At 36.2% G+C, this 25,337-nt stretch overlaps 2 protein-coding genes across 2 annotated transcripts in view; one reads left to right on the top strand and one right to left on the bottom strand.

The window, feature by feature from the left end:
• Positions 1-3,040: 3,040 nt before the first annotated feature.
• On the bottom strand, positions 3,041-10,487 carry LOC149419943 (SCY1-like protein 2). Its single transcript, XM_089637102.1, has 6 exons — positions 10,278-10,487; positions 9,060-9,892; positions 6,835-7,507; positions 6,272-6,491; positions 5,248-5,448; positions 3,041-3,771 (listed from the first exon to the last, which is right to left on the bottom strand). Exons 1-6 carry the CDS (start codon positions 10,402-10,404, stop codon positions 3,264-3,266), a joined length of 2,562 nt encoding a protein of 853 aa, XP_089493228.1. The 5' UTR covers positions 10,405-10,487; the 3' UTR covers positions 3,041-3,263.
• Positions 10,488-12,252: 1,765 nt separating this feature from the next.
• Positions 12,253-25,337, top strand: part of RhoGAP54D (Rho GTPase activating protein at 54D) — a 34,645-nt gene continuing 21,560 nt past the window's right edge. The window contains exons 1-4 of the mRNA XM_089637572.1: positions 12,253-12,598; positions 12,849-13,030; positions 13,979-14,188; positions 15,545-15,762. Of these exons, the coding sequence (XP_089493698.1) occupies positions 12,495-12,598; positions 12,849-13,030; positions 13,979-14,188; positions 15,545-15,762 (714 nt within the window). The 5' untranslated portion in view covers positions 12,253-12,494. The remainder of the gene's footprint in view (positions 12,599-12,848; positions 13,031-13,978; positions 14,189-15,544; positions 15,763-25,337) is intronic.

Raw genomic sequence — 25,337 nt, 5'->3', positions numbered from 1 at the left:
TAAGTTAGTCCTACATCTCGGAAGAATGAATGGTTTGTGTCTACGCGCTCTTGCGAAGTTATCAGGGACGTAAAATAAAATTTTATTCAAAATTTCTGGATTGTTGATGTGACCGTTCAACAAGTTATAGGCCATCATCAGCAACGCAGCTTTCCGCCTGTTGACAAGACTATCGATACCTAGCATTCCGGAAAGGAAGGCTGATGGGTATAAATAGGGATAGTACCCGAAGTCTCTAAGATAATAATAAATCTCTAAGTAATACATTTGGTCTAATAAAATAAGTGTATTTTTATATATTTTTTCATTACGTATCAGTAATTTTAGTTACAAAAACCGTAAAGCAAGCCATGTTAATTTTTTTTTTGTATTCAATATTTTATAAAATCAAAAATATTATGTTTATTTCTAACGATCATATTGACAGAATGACCTTCTGACAGAATGCGCCTGAGGAGTTAATTCAGATTGTTTGAATACATATTTGACTGCTGCCTGGAATACAAAGAAGCAATCCCCGACTTCCATGCTATTGAAGCACTTGAACCAGCGGTTAACGGAGAAATAAAGTGAGGGAACTACATGTTACTTTATTAGCCGTATATGTGAGCATAGTTGCCTCCCTTTTCCCTTCAGCCATATTCGGAGTTGCTTGCCTAACTCTGAAGCTAACCGACCGCCCCTGAAAATATGACTTATCGTGTTTACATTGTAAATGTCGTATTATCTAGCTTTGTATCTTGTGAAAGAAATGACACAGTTTAAGACCTAAAACATATTCCAAGTTGATTCAGAATTGTACATGTTAAGTCTTGATTTGCTGGGTGTAGATTCTACCAATTTAATCATGGAACCTTCATCTTTCTTCCTTGCTAGCAAGCAACATTTTTCTTATGGCAAGCTGAAATTCCGACTTCAAATCCCGTTGGCATCGGATATCTTTCCTGATTACTTTCTTGCACAATTATTGAATATTTTGTCCAAAGATATTGAAATATCTTCTTGATTTTGGGGACATAGCTAAATTTGCTTGGTGGCGCACACAAATCTTATGATGTATATGTTAGCCCAACGTGTACAGGACCACTTGGCGTATATTAGCCGTTGCACGCGTTGGTCGCCAATGTTGTTGGTTATTGTCGATTTTTCATGCACATGTCAAAGAATCTTGATGCCAATGTTGGCCTAAGGCTGATTTTAGTGTCACGCTCACCGTCAGCGCTCATAGATCAGCGCGTAGTTCGTCAGCGCTGAGGCTCAGCGTGGCTCGTTTCAGTATCGTACTGACCGCCTTACTGTACAGTCGAAGACCAAAATGCGGAGTGTATTAGTTATTGCTGCTTTGTACTACCTATCCCAAAAAAATAAAAACCAGCGACGACGAAGACTCCATGTTCATCCATTGATTGAGCAGAGAGCCGTTGCTGGTTATATGGCACTTTGAGGGCTGACGAAAGCAAATTCTTCAATTACTTTCGAATGTCAATGACTTCGCGATTCGCCATGACTGTACACGCGATGATGTCTGCTCCGCTCGACACTAGAACGCTCGCTGAAAGCAGAGGCGCTCGTGCGATCGTCAGCGCCGACAGCTACGCGGCGCCGACGCGCGACGCGTACGGCCGCGTAGCCATCAGCGCTGACCACCTTGCGCGCTGATAGCTACGCGTCATTCAAAAACGCTTCCTAGAAGTTCATATATCTCGACCATCAGCGCCGACGGTGCGCGTGCGGTCGGCGTGACACTAAAATCAGCCCAATGCGTTGGCCCAACGTGTACTCGGGGCTTTACGTACATTTTTACACAGGGTCTAAAGGGATGTACTTGACTTAGTTTAATCAGTGATTCCTGACAATATTTGGAGTAAAAATTTAAATGAAATTTTGGTTGGCGGTGACATTTTTGATGTTTTTTTTTTCAACATAAAAAATTTAAAAAAATGTATTGGACAAGTACGGCTGAGATGAGGGACCAGTGATGACATGTGGAAGAATTTTATTTGTTTGGTTTTGAAAAAAAATAACATTCAAAAGTCACCGGAAACCAAATTTCTTTTACATTTTTCACTCCAAATAATGTCAGTTATCACTTGTTAAAAGTTAGTCAAGTATGTCCCTAAACAACCTGTATAATTAAAATAAATCATATAAACCAAATGTTTACAGTGGTCACAGGATAAACATGCAGAATTGAGAGACAATGCTTGTGTTAAATAATTTATGCATCAAAAATACAATCAGATTTGGATGCTGAAATCTAAAAAATTATTATTGTTTTATGTACATAATATATAAAATCCATTACTTTTACAATAATATCTTTATTAGATAGGTAAGATAACATTATTACTATATCTTGGAATGGCAACACATTATATATATTAAAACACATTAATTATTATGAATATAAAATAGGAAATTAAACCATAAATATATAATATGTAGTTGCATCAATATAAAGTATTTAATTTAAGCCTATATAGTTTTTAAATGGACGTGAATTTGTATGATTTCAATAGTACAAATATGTATTTAATGCATAACTAAATGATTTCATTTTGGTAATTTACTTTATTAAAGTAGAATATTTATGAATAATTGCCGCGTTTTACATGTTTCTTATAGAAACTCTTAAATTTTTAAAGCAATAATTTATACCAAATAAAGTAGGCTTGTAATATATATAATAACAAGGAATGTAAAAATAAGTATGTGGATACATTTTATTTAAAAGTAAATTAGAATGGCTAGTAACATACATAGTTTTTTGACTAATTGTTGAAACACTAATTTACGTAAATTGTAATACATAAACGTTTTAATTATCAGTCACACTTTGCAAATATGAATAAAATTTTCTAAAGAAAAGAGTTTTAGAGAAAAGATATTTTATCTCGTAAAATAAATACATAGCTGACATAAATTTATACGCCAAATAAAAATACATGTTGTGTAATAAGAATTTATTTAACTTTTCCACAAAAGAATTAAGTCAAAATTTATTTTGAAAATTTATTTATTTTACAAATTTATGATGTAATTTTAATAAATTTAATTTAATACGAAGACATGACAAATGATATTATCAATTTGCATGGAGAAAGCTGGTAAAAAGCCTTTTAAAATAATATGATTTTTCTAATGATTATGTAATATTTACACATATGAAGTATGTTGATGAATTATCACAATTTTTATCATTTTTTTTTTTGGTTACTCCCTGGAAAGTGAGATGCAAGAAATTAAGCAACATTTACCCAATTTTATCCGAGGAAGTCCATGATGTCGCTGTTTGGATTGGTAGATGGATTGGTCTCTCTCGAAGAAAGCAGAGGTTGTTGGGTTGGTGATTTATTAAGTTGAAAAGAGGGTGTGGAAGAAGAACGATGATTATCTAGTGAATTCAGGTTCATGTTGGCTTGGTTCAATAAAGGTTGCTTATTTTGAAACTCATTATTACCGAAACCCATCATTTGTGGGTTCAAGAGTGATGAGTTTGAATTTTTGTTCCATTGAACTGAGTTACTAGGGGTCCAGTCTGTGAGGGAAGTAATGCTTGTCATGTTGAGGCTTTGGTAGCTCAGAGATGAGTTTAGGGAAGAGGAGTTGGATTTGGGCGGCGTGACCATCTGGCTCAGGTTCGACTGCATCAGACTGTCCGTGAGGTCCTTAGGCCGGGGCGGAGCCACAGTTTGGTGGGGTCTGGGCTGAAGAGGTGCGGCAGTTTGTTGATTGTTGTATCTAGTCATGCTCTCTTGCTGATGGGCGATTCTGAAAGATGGAAACATAAATTCATACACATATCAATAATAGCAATTTAATGCTGCCCACTAATAGAAAAATGTTATGGATCTGGAATAAGGAAAAATTTCCCTTACTTTAGGAAAAGCATTTATAAATATGTATCGAAATTTTTTCTAGGACACGTAATCAATTTCACTGGCTGCCTGGGGTACAGTGTCAAACGGTCTTATGTAAATTAACCACATCATTCAAATCGATAGGTCACACTTATTAGGTATTATTAGACTAACTATTCAGTAGTGTAGCCCTATATTTATAGTTACCACAAAAATATTTGAAACCCATTAACATTTTGAATGCAGGACTTTTCAAAAGACGTCTGCTAGCACTCTAACGAATCAGCTTCGATACTGACAATGGACACTTATATATTTAGTCGCTTTCAGAACAAGTTATTATTTTTTTTATTTTATTTTTTTTTTTTTTTAATTGTACAACAGAACATTCGTTCCAGTTACAGTACAATTTTACAAACAGTATAATTTTACATCATATCAGCATTTGGGTAAGTGACTCTTCAATAATTGTTTTAGGTCGTTTAAATAACAGTCATTTACATCCAAATTCTTTGCTAGTTCGTTCAACAGCACCACTCCCCTCGTCATGCTATGCTTTGCCAGGACGTCGGTTTTGCCTTTTGGTACTCTAAATAAGTCATGGTATCGACTTCGGCTGTAGTGGTCTGGTACATATAAATCATAGCATCCCAAGAGGAATGGGCTATCAATAAAATTGTTCCAAATTTTGAAAGATATAGTGGCTAGGCTTGCTTTCCGCCTAGTTTCCAGACTCACAGAATTGGTTTCCTCAAGTAAGTCGATATGGTGCATGAATCTGGGATAGGTTCCATGCGTCCGCATATAGACATACCTGAGGAATTTCTTCTGGATTTGCTCTATCATTTCAATGTACTTCTGGTGGTACGGTGCCCAAACATCGCTCGCATACTCCAGCTTGCTTCTCAGTATGCCATCGAACAATGCTAACATAGCATCTTGGTTATTGAACTGCTTACGAATAACTGATTATGTACCTAGTGAATAAGTCTGTACTATAAATCTTAGGCCCTTGGTGTACACAGATTCTTACAAGCTACGTGACTGTGATGCAACCAAAAGTAGCCTACCGATATGCTACTTTTTAAAGATGGTTTACATATCAGTTTCCATGAGCACCAGGCCATGGGTCCACGTGCTATCTCCTATTTCACCTCATTCCTTGGACTATAACTATAACTATAAATATAACTATATCTATAACTATAACTATAACTATCTCCTATTTCACCCAGTCCCTTTAATAAAGTCCATCAAGGTTGTCATTAAGTATTTGGATATTTGGCACTATGTCTCCTGATTCCACAATGTGTTCTACCCAGGTAGCTGAGCCTTGTTTCCATCAGGGATAGTTGATGAAAAGTTTAATTTCAAATATAATGCCTACCTTTGTTTATCTTGAATAGACAAGCTTTGTGCACCGTTGGAAAGGTTTGCGAAGGAGTTATTCTGAAGCTTGTCCGGGGTCTGGTTAATCTGGGGATTGTTAGAAGAATCCATCGTCAGTCCACCAAACATGTCGCTCATCTGTGATACGGGAGGGGCTACAAGGGGGCCCGCAGACGCAGCCAAGTTAGCTTCAAATGCCCTGGAAACGACAAAGAAATTATTCAGCAGTTATAATATTTATCTTGGAGCCAATAACGGTAGAGCTCCCACTATTTACACGCAATGGATTTCAGCATCATTGAAACCTACTTCTTTTAATACATAATAGGCCAAAGCCAAAGGGACTACATATGGCACTGCCAATCCTAAAATCTCTTGTTGTGAGTAGATCCAATTACCAGGTGCGTAAAGTGGATAGAAATTAACATGTTTGCTGCTGATCACGCTCATGGGAATTGCAAATCAATTATTCAAGTGGCAAAAAAGAGAACTGCATTTTCAATTACGAAATTATCTTATCTACGGATTATCTCCTCGGGATCGCATAAACGCCCTGGCCCCGGATATCATCCCTGACCTGCGCTCCTCACGCGCCTAGACCCTTGACACCTTTGCCAGTCTCTGCCTCGGCCCCTCGGCATCGTCGCCGGCCTGCATCTCCAGCACATCTGCCGACCAGGTCCATCACACCTTCGGCTACCCAGTTCACACTTGAGTACCTGGAAGACGCCACGTCATCCCCAGTGCTGAACACATCTACGAGTCCGGTCTTCACCAACACGGTGTCGACCCACTGACTACCGCTTCGACCACTCCACCGCTACTGACTACTGACTGTGCTACTGACTCACCCCAAATAAACGCTGTGACACAACATCTACAACCACATCTTTCATTTTTCTCAATACCAGATCCCCAAAATAGTAAACAAATGAAATTTTTTGTCAATATTTACATTAAGATACTGGTAGAATCTCCCATTACGATCTTAAATCTTAGATAAATATTATTGAAAAGCTTACTTGGATTCATTTTGAATAGAATTCAGCTGCTCCAGTTTAGATCGGTGTTCCCCCTCCACCTGCCTGAGCATATCCTTGACAAGCCCAATCAGGGAGTTGAACTGGTTGAGGGTCAGCCCGTTCTCTATGCACAGAGGCATGAGGAACGGCAGCACCTTGGTGGCCATCACTTCCTTGGTTATGCCCAGCTTTTTGTGACTCATTGCCAACTTGTATACCCCTGGAGAAATCAAATACAGTAAACATAAATAATAGCGCAATAAGAACAAGGTATAGAATGAACATTGGGAAATTTGTTCGTAAAAATTGCAAAGCTTAGGTATTAACACATTCTTGTAAAGGTCTTCCAACTAAAAGAAGTCTAACTAAAAACATTTTGTTTTGAACATCAAAGAAAATGTTGCAGAAAGCTACTGATATCGGGAGATTATTTAGAATTGTACATTGTTATCTTTTGCTATCTATTTAGTGATTTTAAGCATTAAATAATGATTCTATGAATCATCATTAAGAGGAGATAAGATCTGAAGTAAAAGAGTTTAATTTTGATATAAAATGATTACCTAGGATTCCCATTAACACTGCCGGCTCCCTTGAAGGAATTGTCGGTAAAAGAGGCAAGACATCGTCCAAGACCAGCCACTTATCCAAGTGTTCTAGTAATTTTCCAATACACAGCAGGCAGTTTACCCTAACCGATAAGTAGTTTGTAGTCACGCACAACTTTTTTATCTTCGGAAGGAGTGAGTTCTTCATGGCCGGAAAGTCAATCAAAGATGCAAAGGTGGGGATCACAAACAAACAGAGTTCTTGGATCTGCTGGGCGTCGGATTCCAAAGCTCGGTACAGCATCGGAAGAACATCAGATTTAATTTCATTGGGCGGCGTGTGTTTCAATAACAACTCCATTTTTTGCATAAAGATCAGTAAAATCTGTATCGGCTCTTGGATTTGCATGACGGGTTTCAACGCAGGGAGAATGTGTTTGACAAATTCTTCTTTTGTGGAATTCTCTGCTATTATAAGCACATTTGGAAGGACGAAAGGCACCATGGGAATATTCACAAATTCTTTGGTCAGGCAAGGAAGAACTCGGTATATCGCAACTCTGTGTGGTAAATTCTGGAGTACTTGTGGCAAACCCTTGAAAAACTGAGACTTCTGCAGATTGTCCCATTGGAATAATGAATCTAGGTAATTTAGTGTTTTGACGCCGACATCGTCGAAAAATGGAATCTGAAAAAACAACAGAATAAGATTAGAGATCAATCTTCTTTTACAAATAGGTTAAAACCATAGATATCCAAATTGATAAGACTTGCTCTAACATGATATCCGGGTATCATTTCGACAAGCTGGAGGCAAACCAAGTGACGATATTTTCGGCACTAGGAGGGTTCGAGAATGCTTTGAATAATTTACGACATCAGCCGTTTGTTGAACGCCGAACTGGGTTTGTTTCCCTTTCCTTAATGGGCTAGTCTATCAATTTGAATGTCTATGGTTAAAACAATATAATACTGCCATAAGAATGTTTGAGTAGGAAACAAAACTGACAAGGATCAATACGATACAAATAAGTTTGATGACTTCTGTACCATAATGGTCGTATATGTATTTGCATTGATTTAGGAACAGCTTAAATTCTGTATTTTGTTTTCTGGCCAGTGCATATTTGGGCACTGCCAGTCTGGGTGTTGGTTGATTGAAGGACCTTACTAATATGGCACAGAACAAAGAGAAGTGTTCATACCTTTATAAATTGGAGCGGATCGGATCTGAGAGCCGGAGTACTGTTCAACATCAACTTGACATAATCCCTGAGATCTCAATGCATTTGTTCTCTATTGTATTTGTTATTCGGTATATGGTTCAAAGTGCTAAACATACCTTAATGAATTGGTGCGGATCGGGTCTGAGAGCCGGAGTACTGTTCAACATCAACTTGACATAATCCCTGAGATCTCAATGTATACTATTGTATGTATTTGTTATTCGGTATATGGTTCAAAGTGCTAAACATACCTTAATGAATTGGTGCGGATCGGGTCTGAGAGCCGGAGTACTGTTCAACATCAACTTGACATAATCCCTGAGATCCCGATGTATACTATTGTATTTGTTATTCGGTTCAAAGTGCTAAACATACCTTAATGAATTGGTGCGGATCGGGTCTGAGAGCCGGAGTACTGTTCAACATCAACTTGACATAATCCCTGAGATCCCGATGTATACTATTGTATTTGTTATTCGGTTCAAAGTGCTAAACATACCTTAATGAATTGGTGCGGATCGGGTCTGAGAGCTGGAGTACTGTTCAACATCAACTGACATAATTCCTGAGATCCCGATGTATACTATTGTATTTGTTATTCGGTATATGGTTCAAAGTGCTAAACTTACCTTAATGAATTGGTGCGGATCGGGTCTGAGAGCCGGAGTACTGTTCAACATCAACTTGACATAATCCCTGAGATCCCGATGTATACTATTGTATTTGTTATTCGGTTCAAAGTGCTAAACATACCTTAATGAATTGGTGCGGATCGGGTCTGAGAGCTGGAGTACTGTTCAACATCAACTGACATAATTCCTGAGATCCCGATGTATACTATTGTATTTGTTATTCGCTATATGGTTCAAAGTGCTAAACATACCTTAATGAATTGGTGCGGATCGGGTCTGAGAGCCGGAGTACTGTTCAACATCAACTTGACATAATCCCTGAGATCCTGATGTATACTATTGTATTTGTTATTCGATATATGGTTCAAAGTGCTAAACATACCTTAATGAATTGGTGCGGATCGGGTCTGAGAGCCGGAGTACTGTTCAACATCAACTTGACATAATCCCTGAGATCCTGATGTATACTATTGTATTTGTTATTCGGTATATGTTTCAAAGTGCTGGCAAACTTTTTGCATCGGGTGTAATTATCCTGGTGACTGGCAAGAGGCAGGTGACCCGAAGAATGAATTGCATAGATCACCATACCCAGGGAGAATATGTCACTGGCGGGAGAATGGCTGGCTGATACAACACACTCGGGAGCTATATAGTCCAGATTGGGTTGAGTAAAGGCGTGCATTGCTGGACAATACTCCGCAAAAGGCCAATTTGGAGTCAGAGTATTTTGACCCATATTCAATACGCAGAAATCAAAACCAAATATCTTCCAAGCTCCTTGTTGATTGATTATTATTGATTCTGGACAAATATTCTTGTGTATGAGTTTGACATCGCTGTGAAGGAAGGCTAGCCCTTCCATGATTTGTAATAATCCATATTTAATTTCAATTTCTAACATTTTTTGTTCTTTGTCTGCGGGTAAAGGTGGGGGCATGTTGTCAGTCCTCCCGAGCATATTGGCGAGACTACCAAACACTGGTTCAGTTGCAAATGCTAAGCTTTCTCGACTTTCTTCTAAGGGATGCTGAAGGGTGAGGAGTTGAGGATGCCTTAGTTTGGTCAGCTGGGTGATACCCCTCTTTAATGTCTCCAGCATGACATCGCGATCTCCTTTGCTCCACCTGTCCAAGCTCCGCTTTTCAAATACAAATATAGACACATCTTGCTTGGTCGACTTTTTAAAGCCTTTATAAATTTTCCATTGCAGACCTAAAAACAAAATTTTGATTAGCCATAGCAATAAAAAATTATTAAACGATTATAAAACGATCTATACAATAGTATTTATTGTTATGTATTTGTTGTTAGCAAATGCATAAAGATGGTTACAAGTTGAAAAATTCATTTAAAACATTAACACACAAAAACAAAAGATTTATTAGTAGTATTTTCAAGGTTATTCTAAGTTGTACAAGGATTTTAACAATAAAAACTTTGGTTCATAAAAACAGCTGTTTTAAAAAAGTACATGTTTATCTGGTGAAACTAACGATTTATTTACATTTTATGTTTGCACAAAATATTCGCCGATTCAATTTGGTTTTGTTATTGATTTTTTTGAATTTGATCAATTAATAAATTGTTATCAATTTACCTGGACCAGCACTAGCTATTTGATATGAGGCCTCAAATTCGCGAGTCACAGGATTACCCGGTAAAACAGCGGACAGTTGCGATACAGTGCTCGATACCGAGGAATAGAGTTTGTTTATAACATCCATTTTAAAGCCAACAAAGTAAACGACTAGAAATTTAGAAATACAAAGATTAAAACAAAAATTTTGTCGTGACACACCACAGCAGCGAAATTTGACAATTGAATTTTGTATTCAATGTTGCCGTTCTACAGAAACAACGTTGTATTGTTTTACTTGTTCTAATTTTAATTTTTTTTTTGTTTTCAGTCAGTTTTTGTAAAAGTACCTCTTTCTGTTTGGACAAAGTGAAATAATCGTTTGGTTGTTTTATTTTTGATGGGCTTAATGCGTAGACATACCACTTACGATTAATGGTTGCTTCTCTTATTCGACGAATCGGTTCTTTTTTTAATAACAAGCTTCAAATTAAAAAAAAAAAACCAATACGGATTGCGAAACATTTTCGTTTTTTTACATGAACCCCACACAGGAGGCCCTAAAGAAAATAATTTCCCTCATCGCCTATGTCATTTTTTGAAATGCTGTTGGGAGGGTCTTATAAATGAAAGGAAGGAGAAAAAGTTCTGGGAAGGAAAAATTTGAAAGGGGTGGGTAGGATTCTAGGGATCAGTGTGTCCAGGAGTGATGGATGAATGATCTATCCATCCCGCTGCGACGCAAGACGATGTGTGGTCAAGAGAGACCATTTGGAGAGGTCAAAGGGTCTCCCCAAACCAGCTTCTCCCGATCCGGCATGCCACGCAGCTGTTGGGCAGGTGAATCCTAAACACACCTCACCCAATAAACCGGGGCACCTATGGCAGAGGTTTTGGTTTTTCAATGAATGGTTCCCGGGGCGGCAGTACTCAAACCCACCTCCCATAGGAACAAAATCCGATAAATCTATGGCCTGGACCATAGAGTACAATCACATATTTTTTTAACAAAAATTAAGGGAAAAATAACAAACTGGAATATACAAAAAAAAATTACCCAAGCAACAACTTTGCCTTTGATTATTCACTTTTCAAATTACGACCGAAACGCTTTTGAAGTCACTGCGCCCGTATTTACTTCTTCCTGCCACCTACGCTACATAAGTGGGTAATTTTTACAACTACAGTTTTAAAGTAGTTTTTCAAAAAAATATATTTCTTTCAACTTAAAATGACAATAATATGCGATTATTTGCATTTAAGATTATGGGAAATAGTGCTATTTAATATTATTTTCGTAAATATTAATGTACGCGTAAAATCTTAAATTTGACAAAAAATTGTGGAAGCTGTTTGATGTGAGGTTTGATAGGTGGAATTCGTTTGAATGCATCCCTCCCACTGTAGTGCAATAGGATGTGTCGAGAAATTCCTGCTGGAGAGGTAAAAAGGTATCGCTCAACCAATCTTTTCAAATCCGGCGCGCTACGCAGTAGGTGGGCAGAAGCATCCGTTGCCAAGACCTAGACAATCCTCATTCCATGAACACGGACACCAATGCAAAGTCACCAAACGTAGCGATCCAGTTGGGGTGACCTATGGCAAAAGTGTTGGTTATCCAATTAATGGTTTCCGGGGCGGCGATACCCACACCTGCTTCCCAAATTATGTAAATAAATTATGTGTATTACAAAAAAAAAAATTTTAATAACATGATTTATTTTTTAATGAATTTAAATTATTTACATAAATTAAATGCTATAAAAACACTATATTACACACACTGGAAGTACCCTATTTCAAATTTATCTTAATTTTAAAAATAATTCCGATTGCCGTTTTTTTGAGATTTACTTTCTTGTAGTACCTACTTAAGTTATAAACGTTTCAGTTCTTACTCGTCACGATGAACAGCCATAATAACTCAACGGCCGTCTCCACCAATGGGAAGCCAGAAACAGTTATTTGACATATTTCAAAACTATGGCCACACGAATTCGATCTAGCGTGTACGTTAAAAAGTGAAAGCTCGTGTTTGAAATAAATATTTAGAAATCTTACAATTGCTCAATGTTGGACGATTCATAATGACAAAGAATATGTTTTTTAATGTTGTTATGGATCTAGATCCGTCTCTAGTTACTTTGTTATTTTAAATGTTGTCGTTTCGGTTTGTAGTTGTAATGAAACGCGGTTTGTTGATCTGTTTTGATTAAAAATTCACTGGAAACCTTCAAAATGGATGATGATATCGCAGAGCGGTTACGGGAAGAAAATCCAGAACAATTTTTCATTCTAGTTCGAATGCATTTGTCATTCATTATTGATATGAATACAGATGAGTGAGTAGTATTTTCATTCTTTGTTTGAAGCAATTAGTTCAAAGTATAACATCCCGATTAAACTTTAATACTAATAATTTAAAATGGTTCGTTTATTCAAGCTTTTTTATTTCATGATCAAGACAATCTAATTTTAAATACAAAGATTCTTTCTATTTTAAATCACGACATCATAATAAATTAATTTGGAAACGCAAAGTAATTTATATGTTCACTGAATTAATGAATTTAATGTTATTTTCTTGTTTAGAAACGATAGCCCTACTGATAAACCAAAGTCATTCAAATGGGGTTTCTCAAAGAAATTTAAAAGTGGAGACAATGGCTCTAAAGGAATGACCGGACCAATAAAGGCAGTGGAAACCATTTCTCTTACTGAAGAAAACATCAAACAGATCTACCAACTGATAGACATTATCAGTGAAGATGCAAGTGCGTTCCTACATTTTGTTTATTATATATTGATTAACAAAACTCCCAAGAAGATGTAAAAGATGATCGGGAGTTCTTTGCTCTTCTGATCTCGTTACAAGCAAAATATCGATTCTGAATGGTGTTCTTTCTCTAGGGCGATGCTGAGAGTATCAACCATTTTGAAACCTGCCACAAATGTGCTACATATTATTTTAATTGAAATTTAAAGTAATACAATACATGTAAATTAAACTGAATTTACATAATGCCGAGTTTCGAACCCTGGATCTCTTGATCGAGAGCCAAGGATCTTAATCACTCAAATAATTAGGTTAACCGTTTGATCAAATCATACAAAATATACAATCTGTTCTTTCACATATTTATTGAAATAGGGAATTCTCTTCACACCAAAAAATCACTTATTATTCATTATTCACATGTAGAAACACTTCAGACACTAGAATACATAGTTTTTATAATTTTCAAAAATCATTTATTAAAGTTATAATGACTTTAAAAACAGGCGCGAACGAAATATTTCAATGCAGCTAAAAACGCCCGGTGATTGATCAAGCGTTCAAGGGCAAACGATGACGTCACTGTTGACCGGCCCGAGTAGATCCTGCAAACCGATGGCGGCGGCAGCGGCAAAGGTGTGACGTAGCACTTGTGACGTAGCGGTTAAAATGGCGCATGACCGTTTTCAGAGCCGAAATAGCACGCAATTTTTAAAACAACTACAAAAAATTGAAAATGCATTTAAAAAAAAAGAAAAAAAAGAGGCACATAATAAAATAATTATCTTTATTGAAATAAATTATTTACAAAATGCACGAGAATTCCCTATTAATTTATCCCAGTAACAAAAAACCCAATAATATAATATATTATATGTTAAACTACCCCATATGAAACATTGCAGGGTTTGTTTCCCTGTTCATCATGGTTATGATTTATTTTCAGATGTATGTCAAGAGGGTATATTCAGAAGAACAGGTTCCCTGACCCGGCAGCAGCAGTTGCGTCGCCTTCTATCTTCCGGAGGTAACCTGGAAGAGGAGGTATCAGGATATAGCGCCCACGATATGGCGTCTGTTCTCAAAGGGATGTTGGCAGATACCCCTGAACCCTTGTTGCTCAATCAACACTACCAGGCATTCTGCCACTTAGCAAGTAAGTATATAAAATAGAAATAAATGAATGTCATATCATAATAATTTCAAGCAAAATGGTTAAACCTGTGTGAATAAAAGAAAAGAACATTCGGGAATCCAGGTAGATACTTGTAAACACTGAGTAGGTACCTATCAGAGAAATTGTTTAATTTGATTAGTAAAAAAATTTTAATCTATGGCTGTTCTTAATTTAAAATTCCAAACATGGTCCTTTAAAAAATCTATTGATTTAAATATAGTTACACAGTTAAAAAAGTCAAGTTATATACGTTCGCACCATAGACATATGAATATTAGTAGACCTGCCCTAAGTGATTAAAAGCGTATTATCCCCACTCCCCATACCGGTTCCATTGAGCCGGCTGGGCTCGCATATGGCCTCAAGTGAAATTTGAAAACGTGACGTCATCATTCTTGTGCGAACTATGGTCGAGGCATCATCGGTTCATTTTACGAAATAATTCGGCAAAATGTTGACTTGTGATATGAAAACTTGTAAAAATAGATGTGAAAAAGAGAATAAACCCAATTGTCGTATTACATTCCATAAGTAAGCATTATTTTACTTTATTTTAAGCTTATTCACACCGTATTATATGGATCAGTTTTAGAAACATATACTATCACATCACAATGTAGCGATTCTCAAGTGTGCTCATCGTTGTTTACTGGGGTAAGTAAATTATGAGACATTTGTAAAAGTGTCTTAACTAAATACTCTGAAACTAACTACGACTCTGAAAATAGAAGCTGCCTTACTTTGCCGAATTTGGACTTCGCAAATTAGTTCATAACGTGGCGAGTAATTTGCGCTCCCATGTAGAAATGTCTATTCATTCAAAAGCAGATTTTACTTTTAAGAACTAAATGGTGATATTATAATGCGAGATGCCTATTTACTGTCAGATTGATTTATTGACGAATCACAGTCAGCCTTACTCCCTTCGTTCTTCAACAGTTGATTTTACCCCTCGCCATTATCTTCTCGTCTATTAATTCCTATGTCTGTGGTTCGCACAATGTAAAAACCTGTAGAGAAGGCAGTTTTAGTTGCAACAATGTTCTACTAACTAGGCTACTAAGTTCTACTAGATTGGTAAATAATGTACTTGAGGTCTTTAGTACATTATGGTAGCGAATGTAGACCATTTTTCCGTGGAAGCTTGCAATTATATCAATGAAATACTTCATCAATTAAAAATAATTCATCAAGGGGATGTTGTGAAAATTGGCTGCATTATTTCCTTACCGCCTTTATTAACTGATGTCCATTTCTTAACAATGCTTAGGACCCTCGGTAATTATTGTGATTCCTATCAATATGAAATGAAAAACATATACATATTTTTTACAGCCACGTGTTTCAGTGAAGGTCAGCCCATAGCCAATTGCGAGACAAGGTTGCTTGGAGCCTTGCGTCTCCTGCTTCTATTGCTGCCGATTGTGGCGCGATTATTAGCCCAGAGATTACTACTTCTTCTGCATCGAGTAGCTTCGCATGAGGGTTCCAATAGGATGTCACCTGGAGCCCTGGCCACCATGTTTACACCGCACGTTATGTGCCCTAGAAGGGTAAGAAATTTTTTCATTTTAATACAGAAGCTTTTGTTTTAACCCTCTGTTGACATATTATTCTTATGATTGGTGCGCGTAGCAAGCACTCCGGAAATAGACCCATTGTGTTATCTCTAATATTTCTCACTTTATTGTTTTGACAATAGCTCAGTTCCTTTAACCCATTGACCACAAACCCCGAGTTGCAGTCGGGTGTGCATCTCCAGTACTTCTCCACAAACACCAGCTCACGCTCGGGCTGGAGTAGGTTGGCCGAAAAACAAAAAAATGAACACACCAGTGAGAACTTTGGAGGAAATTTTAAAGGCCAAATTTTGGGCCAGTTATTAGATAATAAAGCATTTCGTAATGTCGGTAATAATATGTTTCTTAAGTTTTTTCCCTGATATTTACGTTCAAAGTTTTGTAAGTCTCCATTTAATTTCTTCAAAATTGCGAGTGGTTCTGGACTTAACAAGCTCCAGCAAAAAACGCGTGCTGGGATGATGATGATGCTGGAAAAAATCGGATGATGACTATAGAAGTGATAATTTAGTGTCATCAGGGTCCTAGGGTGAGGAATCTGCAAATGAGGACGTTGAAGATTTCAATATTTCGACAAGCGAAGCGGGCCCGTCGGTTCCCGTTCCTCCTTCTAAACGCCGCAAGATGTCAATTCCCAACCAATGGGTTTAGAATTCGTCTCCTGACATTACCAGGATCCCTTTTACTGGAAATTCAGGATTTCGCAGGAGTGCGCTCAACGATTTTTCTGCTGATGGCAGTGAATACACAGAGTATTGTCAATTTTTCACAGTGGAATTCTCGGCATATATTGTTGTTGAAACAAACCGGTACGTGCATAATTTTCATAAATAATATATTATAATTACATTTTTGGTTCACATAATTCCATCTTAGCAATTCACAAGCGAATGCCAAACTCTGTGTTCAGTTTGATGTAAAAAATATTTACCATGACCCCCACCCCCGCTATCTTGGTGTTACTTGGACAGGAGCTTGAACTACCGGCAACACATGGAAACAGTGGCTCCCCGTACTTGCAAACATAACCCCGCCAAACACCAGGCGAGAAATTGCAACACTGAGGGAATACAAGAAGGCGCTGCAAAAAAAGCGCAATACCTTTGCACAAAGAACCGGCATGCCGCTTGAAGTCCCGAAAGCCCTTCTGGGCGGAAGGAGAGAGGCTCCTCCGATTACCTCTCACCCCAGAAAAAGGTGAAAACTTGAGTGGCAAACGGCCAATGTGGGAAATGCCCATCTCATACAGTACCCCACCGAGAGACAGCCTGGGTTCTCATTGCCTCGCAAAACCTGGTCCGCCATCAATAGGTTAAGGTGCTCCCATAGCCGATGTGCCCACATGATGTACAGATGGGGCCTTAAAGAGTCGGCGATGTGTGATTGTGGTGCGGTGCAGACCACCGAACATGTGGTCAACGTTCATTCCCCGGCGGGATTGTTGAGGTCCACATGGCGACGCCTGAGGCCCTAGACTGGCTCGCAGACCAAGATGTCCCCCTCGGACCCCCCCACCATACGAAAGAAGAAGAATTTTTGGTTCATAGAATTAGCTTCTTCATATTGTTTTACATATTGTATTACACAAAGTACTGTGAGTAAAAATAAACATTTTTAGAAGAAAATAAATTTTACATCACCTGTCAAAAAACTAAATGGATGAGATTATAGTGTTATTTTTACTGTCTAGAGATATGCGTTGGAAAAGATTGCCTCGAAACCAGAACTGTCATTGACCAACATTACTACTGAAGAGCTGCAGCCCTTCTTTGCCCTGTGCCTATTGATGGCGTCATGTTGGAAATCTTCCCTGAACCTATACTGGATTAAGAGGATATTCTGCTGTCGCAAATTCATTTTGAGCTATTTCTCGGTATGTGCACTTTGCGGATGACAGTGTGGCTAACCCGGAAGATAGATCCAAAAAGATTCGCCCTATTATAACTCATCTGAGAGAGAACTTCCACAGTGTTTACAAACCAGACATTGAGCTGTCCATTGATGAAAGTTTGATGAAATTCCAGAGACGCTTATATTACGTACAGTACAATCCAAGTAAGCGTGCCCGGTTTGTAATAAAGTTTTATAAACTCTGCGAGTCTCGATCGGGCGATTGTTTTGATTTTAATATATATATTAAAATTAAATTAAATTAAAAAAGGAGGGTTGGAATAATGTTTTAAACAGTGATGATACTGAAATTTGTTCGACTAACTTCGAAAATATTATGTCACAACACATTAAAAATTCGACAACTGAGATAACAACACACATAAAATCAAAATTAAGACGTTTAAAGCCTTGGATTACCAAAGGGCTTATTATATCTATCAGAAATAAAGAAAAACTTTACAAAATAACTTTAAAAAATCCCCAAGATGAAAAAGCATATATTTTCTATAAAAAATATAAAAATAAATTAACATCTTATATTAAAAAAAGTAAGGAAGAGTATTTTAAAAATAAAATATTATCTTCAGAAAATAACCATAAACAAATGTGGAAAACTGTTAATTTCGCCATAGAAAATACAAAAAAAACACAAAACATTAAGTACATTGAACATGATAAAAAAATTATAGATGCCAATATACAGCCTAAACAATGTGCAAACATACTTAATTCCTTCTTTGCAAATGTTGGGAAAAATCTTGCGAAAAATATCCATAAGCCTTCAAACCAAGAAAACCATAAAAATAAAAATATTCAGAAACATAATATACTTTCAATGTTTGAAACAACAACAGAATGTGAAATCTCGAAAATAATAGAAAATATGAAAGGAGGTTCGTCTCCCGGTTTTGATTCTATTACGACACACATGTTAAAAACTATGAAACCTCACATAATAAAACCTATCACTCATTTAATAAACTTAAGTTTAACAAATGGAATTTTTCCAATGAACTACAAAACCACAATAATCTCACCTATTTACAAATCTGGAGATCCACATCAAGCAACGAACTATCGCCCAATATGTCTAATTTCTAATATAGGAAAGATCTTTGAAAAAATAGTAAAAAAACAATTGGTAAATTTTCTAGATAATAATAAAATATTACACAAAAACCAGTTTGGCTTTATAAAATCACTCAGCACACAAGATGCTATTGCTAACGTAACTTCATACATTCACGAATCATTAGATAAAGGTAAAAAATGTGCGGGTATATTTATTGACCTTAGAAAGGCATTCGATAGCATATCCCATGAGATGCTATTAAAAAAATTGAATAATATCGGCATAAAAGGCAACGTGATTAAATGGATCACCGACTACTTAAAAAACCGTCCTCAAGTGGTAAAAATCAATCGTGTTAAAAGTGATAAAGAGATTACAAGCTTTGGAATCCCCCAAGGTACAGTGCTTGGACCAATTCTATTTACTATATATGTAAACGATATTTTTGTTCAACCTTTACATGGTCAAATCACGTCATACGCCGATGATACAGTATTAATAATAAGTGATAAGACTTGGGAAAAAGTAGAATTAAAGGCCACAGAAGACATCAACACGCTCAAGAATTTTTTCGACACCAATTTACTGTCACTTAACAATGAAAAGACATTTGTAATTCCATTTGCAATCCATACAAATGATACTCCTAAAAATTTTAACATTGTCATACATAATAATACTAAAATTCACAGCCAAAACTATTGCAAATCAAACTGTACAGTACTAAAAACAACAAATGAAATTAAATATCTAGGAGTAATTATTGATAAAAATCTGAAATGGAAGGAACAAATATGTCAAGTAGTAAAAAAAATTAGAAAATTAATATATATATTTTTAAGAATTAGAAACTTTCTGTCGATAAAAAATCTATATTTAATTTACTATGCTTTAGTTCAATCCACTTTACAATACGCTATTATTAGTTGGGGATCCGCGTATAAATGTAACCTTCTTCCAATTGAAATTATACAAAGAACAATTATTAAAATTATATTAAAAAAATCCTTTGACTACCCAACAGAACGCCTGTTTGAAGAATTTCAAGTACCTACATTTAAAGACCTTTATATTAAAAACTCATTAATCCAAATTATAAAAGAAAAAGATAAATATCAATTTTTAAATGAAAACAGAACGCGACTTAGACATGTTTTTCTATGCCCAAAACTAAATACGTCTTTTGCACAACATCATTATACTTACCAGGGAAGAACTTTTTTCAATCGTCTACCAGAAGAAATCAGAAGCATTAATGATAAAACCCAAATACTGCTCTCTGTCAAGAGACACTTTAAAAATATTCTGAAAAAAAAAACTACTGTCACTTAATTAATCTCACAAATATCCTTAGTTTTCCATAACTTTCTTTCTTTATTAAAATTTATTATATTAATATATTATCCTTCACTACTATCAAAAAAAAATACTACAGCAAACATACATTTATGTACAATGAATTATCTAAGTACTAACTAACAACAACATTTATGTACACTCCCCTTCCATACACAAGCAAATGCTTTCAATGGAAGAGTAGTAAAAAAACCCAAGATGTAAAATGAATTATGTACCATGTAAACTTATTATTAAAAATAAAAAATAATTCCAAAAAAAAAAAAAAAAAAAAAAATATGTACTGGGGAAAAGGAAGGACACCAGGCCTTCTGTCTTGTGCGGCGATTGTGCACCATCTTCTCTCTGGATATGAGGCAGATGGTCCCACTCTCTTCATAGATAATTGGTACATCTCTCCAAATATTTTCCTGTAGACTAAAAATAAGGAACAAACACTCTCGGTACAGTGCAAACCAACCGTTCGAATATGCCTACTGATATGAAGGGGAAAAAGAAGATGGTGAGAGGTGCGGCGTCTTGTTTGTACAGTTGTGGCGTCGAGAATAATCCATTGAATAATTAATAATAAACCGCTCGACCTACTTAGTACCTACTCCCGAATTATGTACCTGCAGTCCAAACCGCAACGTAAACAGAACAACTTACGTACTTCAAACACCTACTTGTCTACCAGGTGACAATACGTCACGGGCCGTCTTACACATACGAGAACTCGCCAGAAGGAACGAGTCTACGGCCTATGCATAATCGCCGCAATGTCGAAGGTTCCCGAAACACACAGTCCGAGCGAGTGGTCTCGATTTAATTGCAATTTACTACCTACTGTCGCCATCGGCCGTGTAGTATAAATAAGCCCGACGCAGCGAGTCAGTCAGTCAGTCAGTCATCATTCCGCCGTCAGTCTACAAGGATCAACGAGTGATAACCCGCGCTACTCTTACTAGCGCAAAGGACGATATTCCCGGCTTCGCCCGTACCATCATGGACTCTATCGGGACATCATCTTAGCGCCTTGTCCAGATCGCCGTTCCTGGCAAGCGCTGCTCGGATTACAAGCGCCCTGGTTCCAGCGTCTCTGACCAGCGCTTCTTCCACGCTACCATGACCACCACGAGGACACGCAGCATCCTCACTGGTCACACCGTTCCCGTTCAACCGCCTACAAGGTCCGCCGCACCTTCGGCCGTTTCGTCAGCACTGGAGTGCCTGAAGACCTACGTTCTTCGCCAGTGCCTGATCTCCATCGAGTCCCAGTCACCAGCGCCCGGCGTCGACTCACTGACCCGCGCTTGACCTGCCATCACAGCCAGCATCCGGTGTATTCTTCTGTCCTACGTCCACTCTCGTCACGGCTACCTGACTCACCAATAAACACATGTGACCTTCACAACTTTCTTTCATTTCGTGCCTTCACCATTGATCCCCAAACAGTCATGGGATGATGGCTCTTCAGTGAATGGGCAAGAAACCTCTGTCCACCATTCATACAGGCAAGACGACTAATGGAACCCGAGAGATCTTCAAAACCCATGCTATTATTGACTTCAATAAAGGCATGGGGGGAGTTGATTGACAGGACCAAGGTCTAGCTTCATTCCCCATCATACGTAGGTACCTCAAAGGCTATAAGGAAATGTATTTTTTATTTTTGTGATATGTAATTATTGAATGCATAAAAAATTTATAAGAAATTAAGTTCTGGCTCCATGCACTACAGGTCAACGTTTCAGAACAGATCATGGAAAGGGTATCTCTTCCTGACTTGGGTGAACTTCAGTAGGTGATAGTCCAATGAGACTTCAGAGATGTCAGGGGTGCCACTTCCCAGCATATATTCCTCCAGGCCTTGGAGGGAACAAATTCCCAACGCGACAATGGTATGCCGGGCAAGGAAGAAAACCTCTGTAACGCGCTGGGAATGCAAAAGTGGCCCTTCACATGCCTGATTGCTTTGAGAACGATCATACTAAATTAAATTCTTAGACATAAGTATATATTTATGTAAAAAAAATTATCCATGTTAGATTTCTTTATATTTTTTTTTATCTTTGTGAATAAAAATGTGAGAAAAATATGGAGAATATAGAGAAATATGAGATTTTTATATATTTAATTTTTAAAAATTATTTTATTTAAGCAAATTTAAAGAAATTAATTCATTTAAACATACAATTAAAAAGTTACATTGTATTTATTACACAAATGCAGATTTGCAATTTTTGGTACAAAATTAATTCAATGGTGAGGGCCAATTTTTTTGCTTAATAATTGTGTGGCCAATGGGTTAATACAATTCTCTAAGGTTGTCATTAAGATCAAGTTGTATTGTCCTGGTTCCAAAATGTGGCCCTTCTATTATTAGATATTCAGATGTCTTAGCCTTTTCCCTTTAAAACGGGAAATTAATGAATTTTTCTGATTGATCAATTATGATTGTATAAAATTTTGATACCCTGAAAACTAAAATTAAAATGTAGCTTAATTTGGAATTCCACAATTGGTTCACCGGTTTATCGGGACAGTTGGTTATTTGTGCCAAAAGCCAAAGAACGGAACCAAATAAAGAAACTAATACTAATTTACTTTGGTTATCCGGAACACTATTTAGTTTAATTGGGATAAATTCCCATTTGAAGTAAATGCAAAACATGTCTCGGTAAATGAATTTGTGCAGTGTGCAGTGCGGGTGAGGGGGTGGATGTGCTGCGGAAGTTCCGAGTTCATTCGACAGTAATTCGGTAGACTTCGCCCACGCCGGCTAGCGTTCACCGTCTGCCAACATTCGTCAAGGCAAAGTTGTTCAGTTGTGTGAGAAGTCATTTTTTGGGTTAATGTTATTATAGTATGTAATTGTTTGTTGATGATTATTTATTTCCAACTATGTACTAAACTATCTTTAATTGTTTAATTTTTCATATTCATGTGTAACTATAGTTAATACATAATTATTTTTCTGTTAAAGTTGTTGTTAGCTTGAATAAATATGTATACATATAAAAACTCCATAACCATTAGACTGAACGAATTTTTTTCGAAATATAAAACAGACATCAAGTCTTGGATCATCAGCCAAGACAGATCCAAGATCAAAAATTTTATAAAAATTCCCTCATAAGTATGTACTAGATGCTGATCCAATTTATCATTATTATTTACTATTTTTTATCATTTTCATATTGTCATTTAATGTTATGAAATATTGTATGTATCATGTATCAAATAATATGTAAACATTAATTTATGTACTCAATACGTCTGTCTCGACACAGGTTTATCCTAGTGAGACAGACATCGAAGATAAACCTTTAAAAAAAAATTTATATTGCTAATAAAATAAAAAAAAAAAATAAAAAAAATAATTCCCTACCTACCTTAAGGCGGTTTAACCAGCGAACGAGAATTCAAATTTCGTTAAAAGACGGTCTCGCGATCGGACGTTTTTTTAGACCGAGACAGAAATACCGAATTCACTCCGCTGCGAGCCGTACACTCGCGCGGCTGTGAAAACTACAGCATGGTTCCGATGAAATAACAATTATTGTTGTTAAATTCTTGGTTATAGCTTTCATCCTAATAAGTAGTTACATACATATTTGTAAATTATACGTCGGAGTGAGTAAACATAAATAAATACAAATGCAGTTTGTTGACATGGTAGATATAAAATATGTAGGTATATGAATATACATTTAAAAAAAATTCAAATATTTGTTTGATTTGTTTTTTTTTTTAATATTTTATACGAGTTTTCCAAAGGTGAGTAAAAATCTTTTGTTTTACTTATTTATTCGTTTGTCCGAAAGGTATTACCGGTAAGTTTTATTTCTAATACTTATCTTTAAAGTATTACTTTATTTGATATGTATGACATTGAAAAGAGGGTTTATTCCTTACAACTGAAGTAGCATATATATTAAAACTAGGTTTTATTTCCAACTATTTTCTACGGTACCTACCTACATATGTAGTTATGCGATTGCATAATATTGTATCGCTTTCATGTATTTGTTTTCATGATTAACGGAGCGACCTGACTCGTCTAATTTTCGAAATGTTATTAAATTCACGAGTAAATTTCGATTGAAAAATCATAGGTTAGTATGTCAAAAATAACCTTGTTTTTTTCCTAAAACAAGAAGCTCAATTCACAATATGACATTATGAAACTGACAAAAAGTAACACAAAAAATATAAAATATGTTGAATTATACCAATGTAATAGTGAATTGGACAATAAAATAGAAATTATGAACAAAAAAATGATTTGAATCGCACATCACGAATCGAAATTCATTTGGTTCGTGGCACTTTTTGACTACCAATCACAAACAGTTTCATGTACTTTGGCATAAGTTTTAACATTTATACATGAAAAAACGATGACAGACATAAACTCCTGTCCATAGTTGATTCTTTTCCCTGGAAATAAAACAACACAAAATTATCGCCAAATGTTATAAAAAATATGTGCTAATTCTGACTGATTCTTTCGAACGACTCTGTAGCATATAAGTACGTACAATGTACACGGATAATTAAATATCACTAACCTTTGTTTTTTCTGAAAATATATCTCCCACGTACGTTTTTGATGTCGTAATTTGTGCTATCTAATAAAACCTTTTTCCGAGGGTATTTTCCTCCTCATTTTTAAGCGAGGAATTTCTTTAAAATGTTATCAAGTAGACTGGCGTGGAATAGACGTCCGCTCGCCGCCCTGTCGCAGCGGGGAATGATAAAATTTCGGCTTGCGCCGGGGTAATCACAAACAACAAACGCGAATCGAAATTAATTACTATTATGTACTTTAAGAATATATTTTTTGGTCATAAATTATTTCTAATGTTTCAATAATGTCTTGGTAAATTATTTTTCAAAAAAAATCTGAACTATACCAATTTGTAAGACCATAAATAAATAGTCCAATTGAGGGATTTTCGTCACAAAACGCGTGCTCGGATTTATTTATTAGTAATTTTATTTGAAATAAAAACAAAATTCTTATACATACTTATGATAGATAATTTATTGATTGTTTATATTGTATTATTATATGATTTGAAATATTTGTTGTATAATACAACTCCACCTTTGAAAATGCAACAAATCTGCGCATCGTCCAACGGTAACACTTTATTATGATATGAAAATAATATTATTTTTCAAAATTTTACATCATACTTTACAAGATAAAATAACGATCTTTCGAAATCAATTTGTATTT

The sequence above is a fragment of the Hesperophylax consimilis genome, chromosome 11, assembly GCF_061612785.1.
Source record: "Hesperophylax consimilis isolate HC1 chromosome 11, BYU_Hcon_1.0, whole genome shotgun sequence".
Classification (NCBI taxonomy): Eukaryota; Metazoa; Arthropoda; class Insecta; order Trichoptera; family Limnephilidae; genus Hesperophylax; species Hesperophylax consimilis.
The sequence above is the reverse complement of the archived record's forward strand: the minus strand, read 5'-3'. Positions and strand labels throughout refer to the sequence as shown.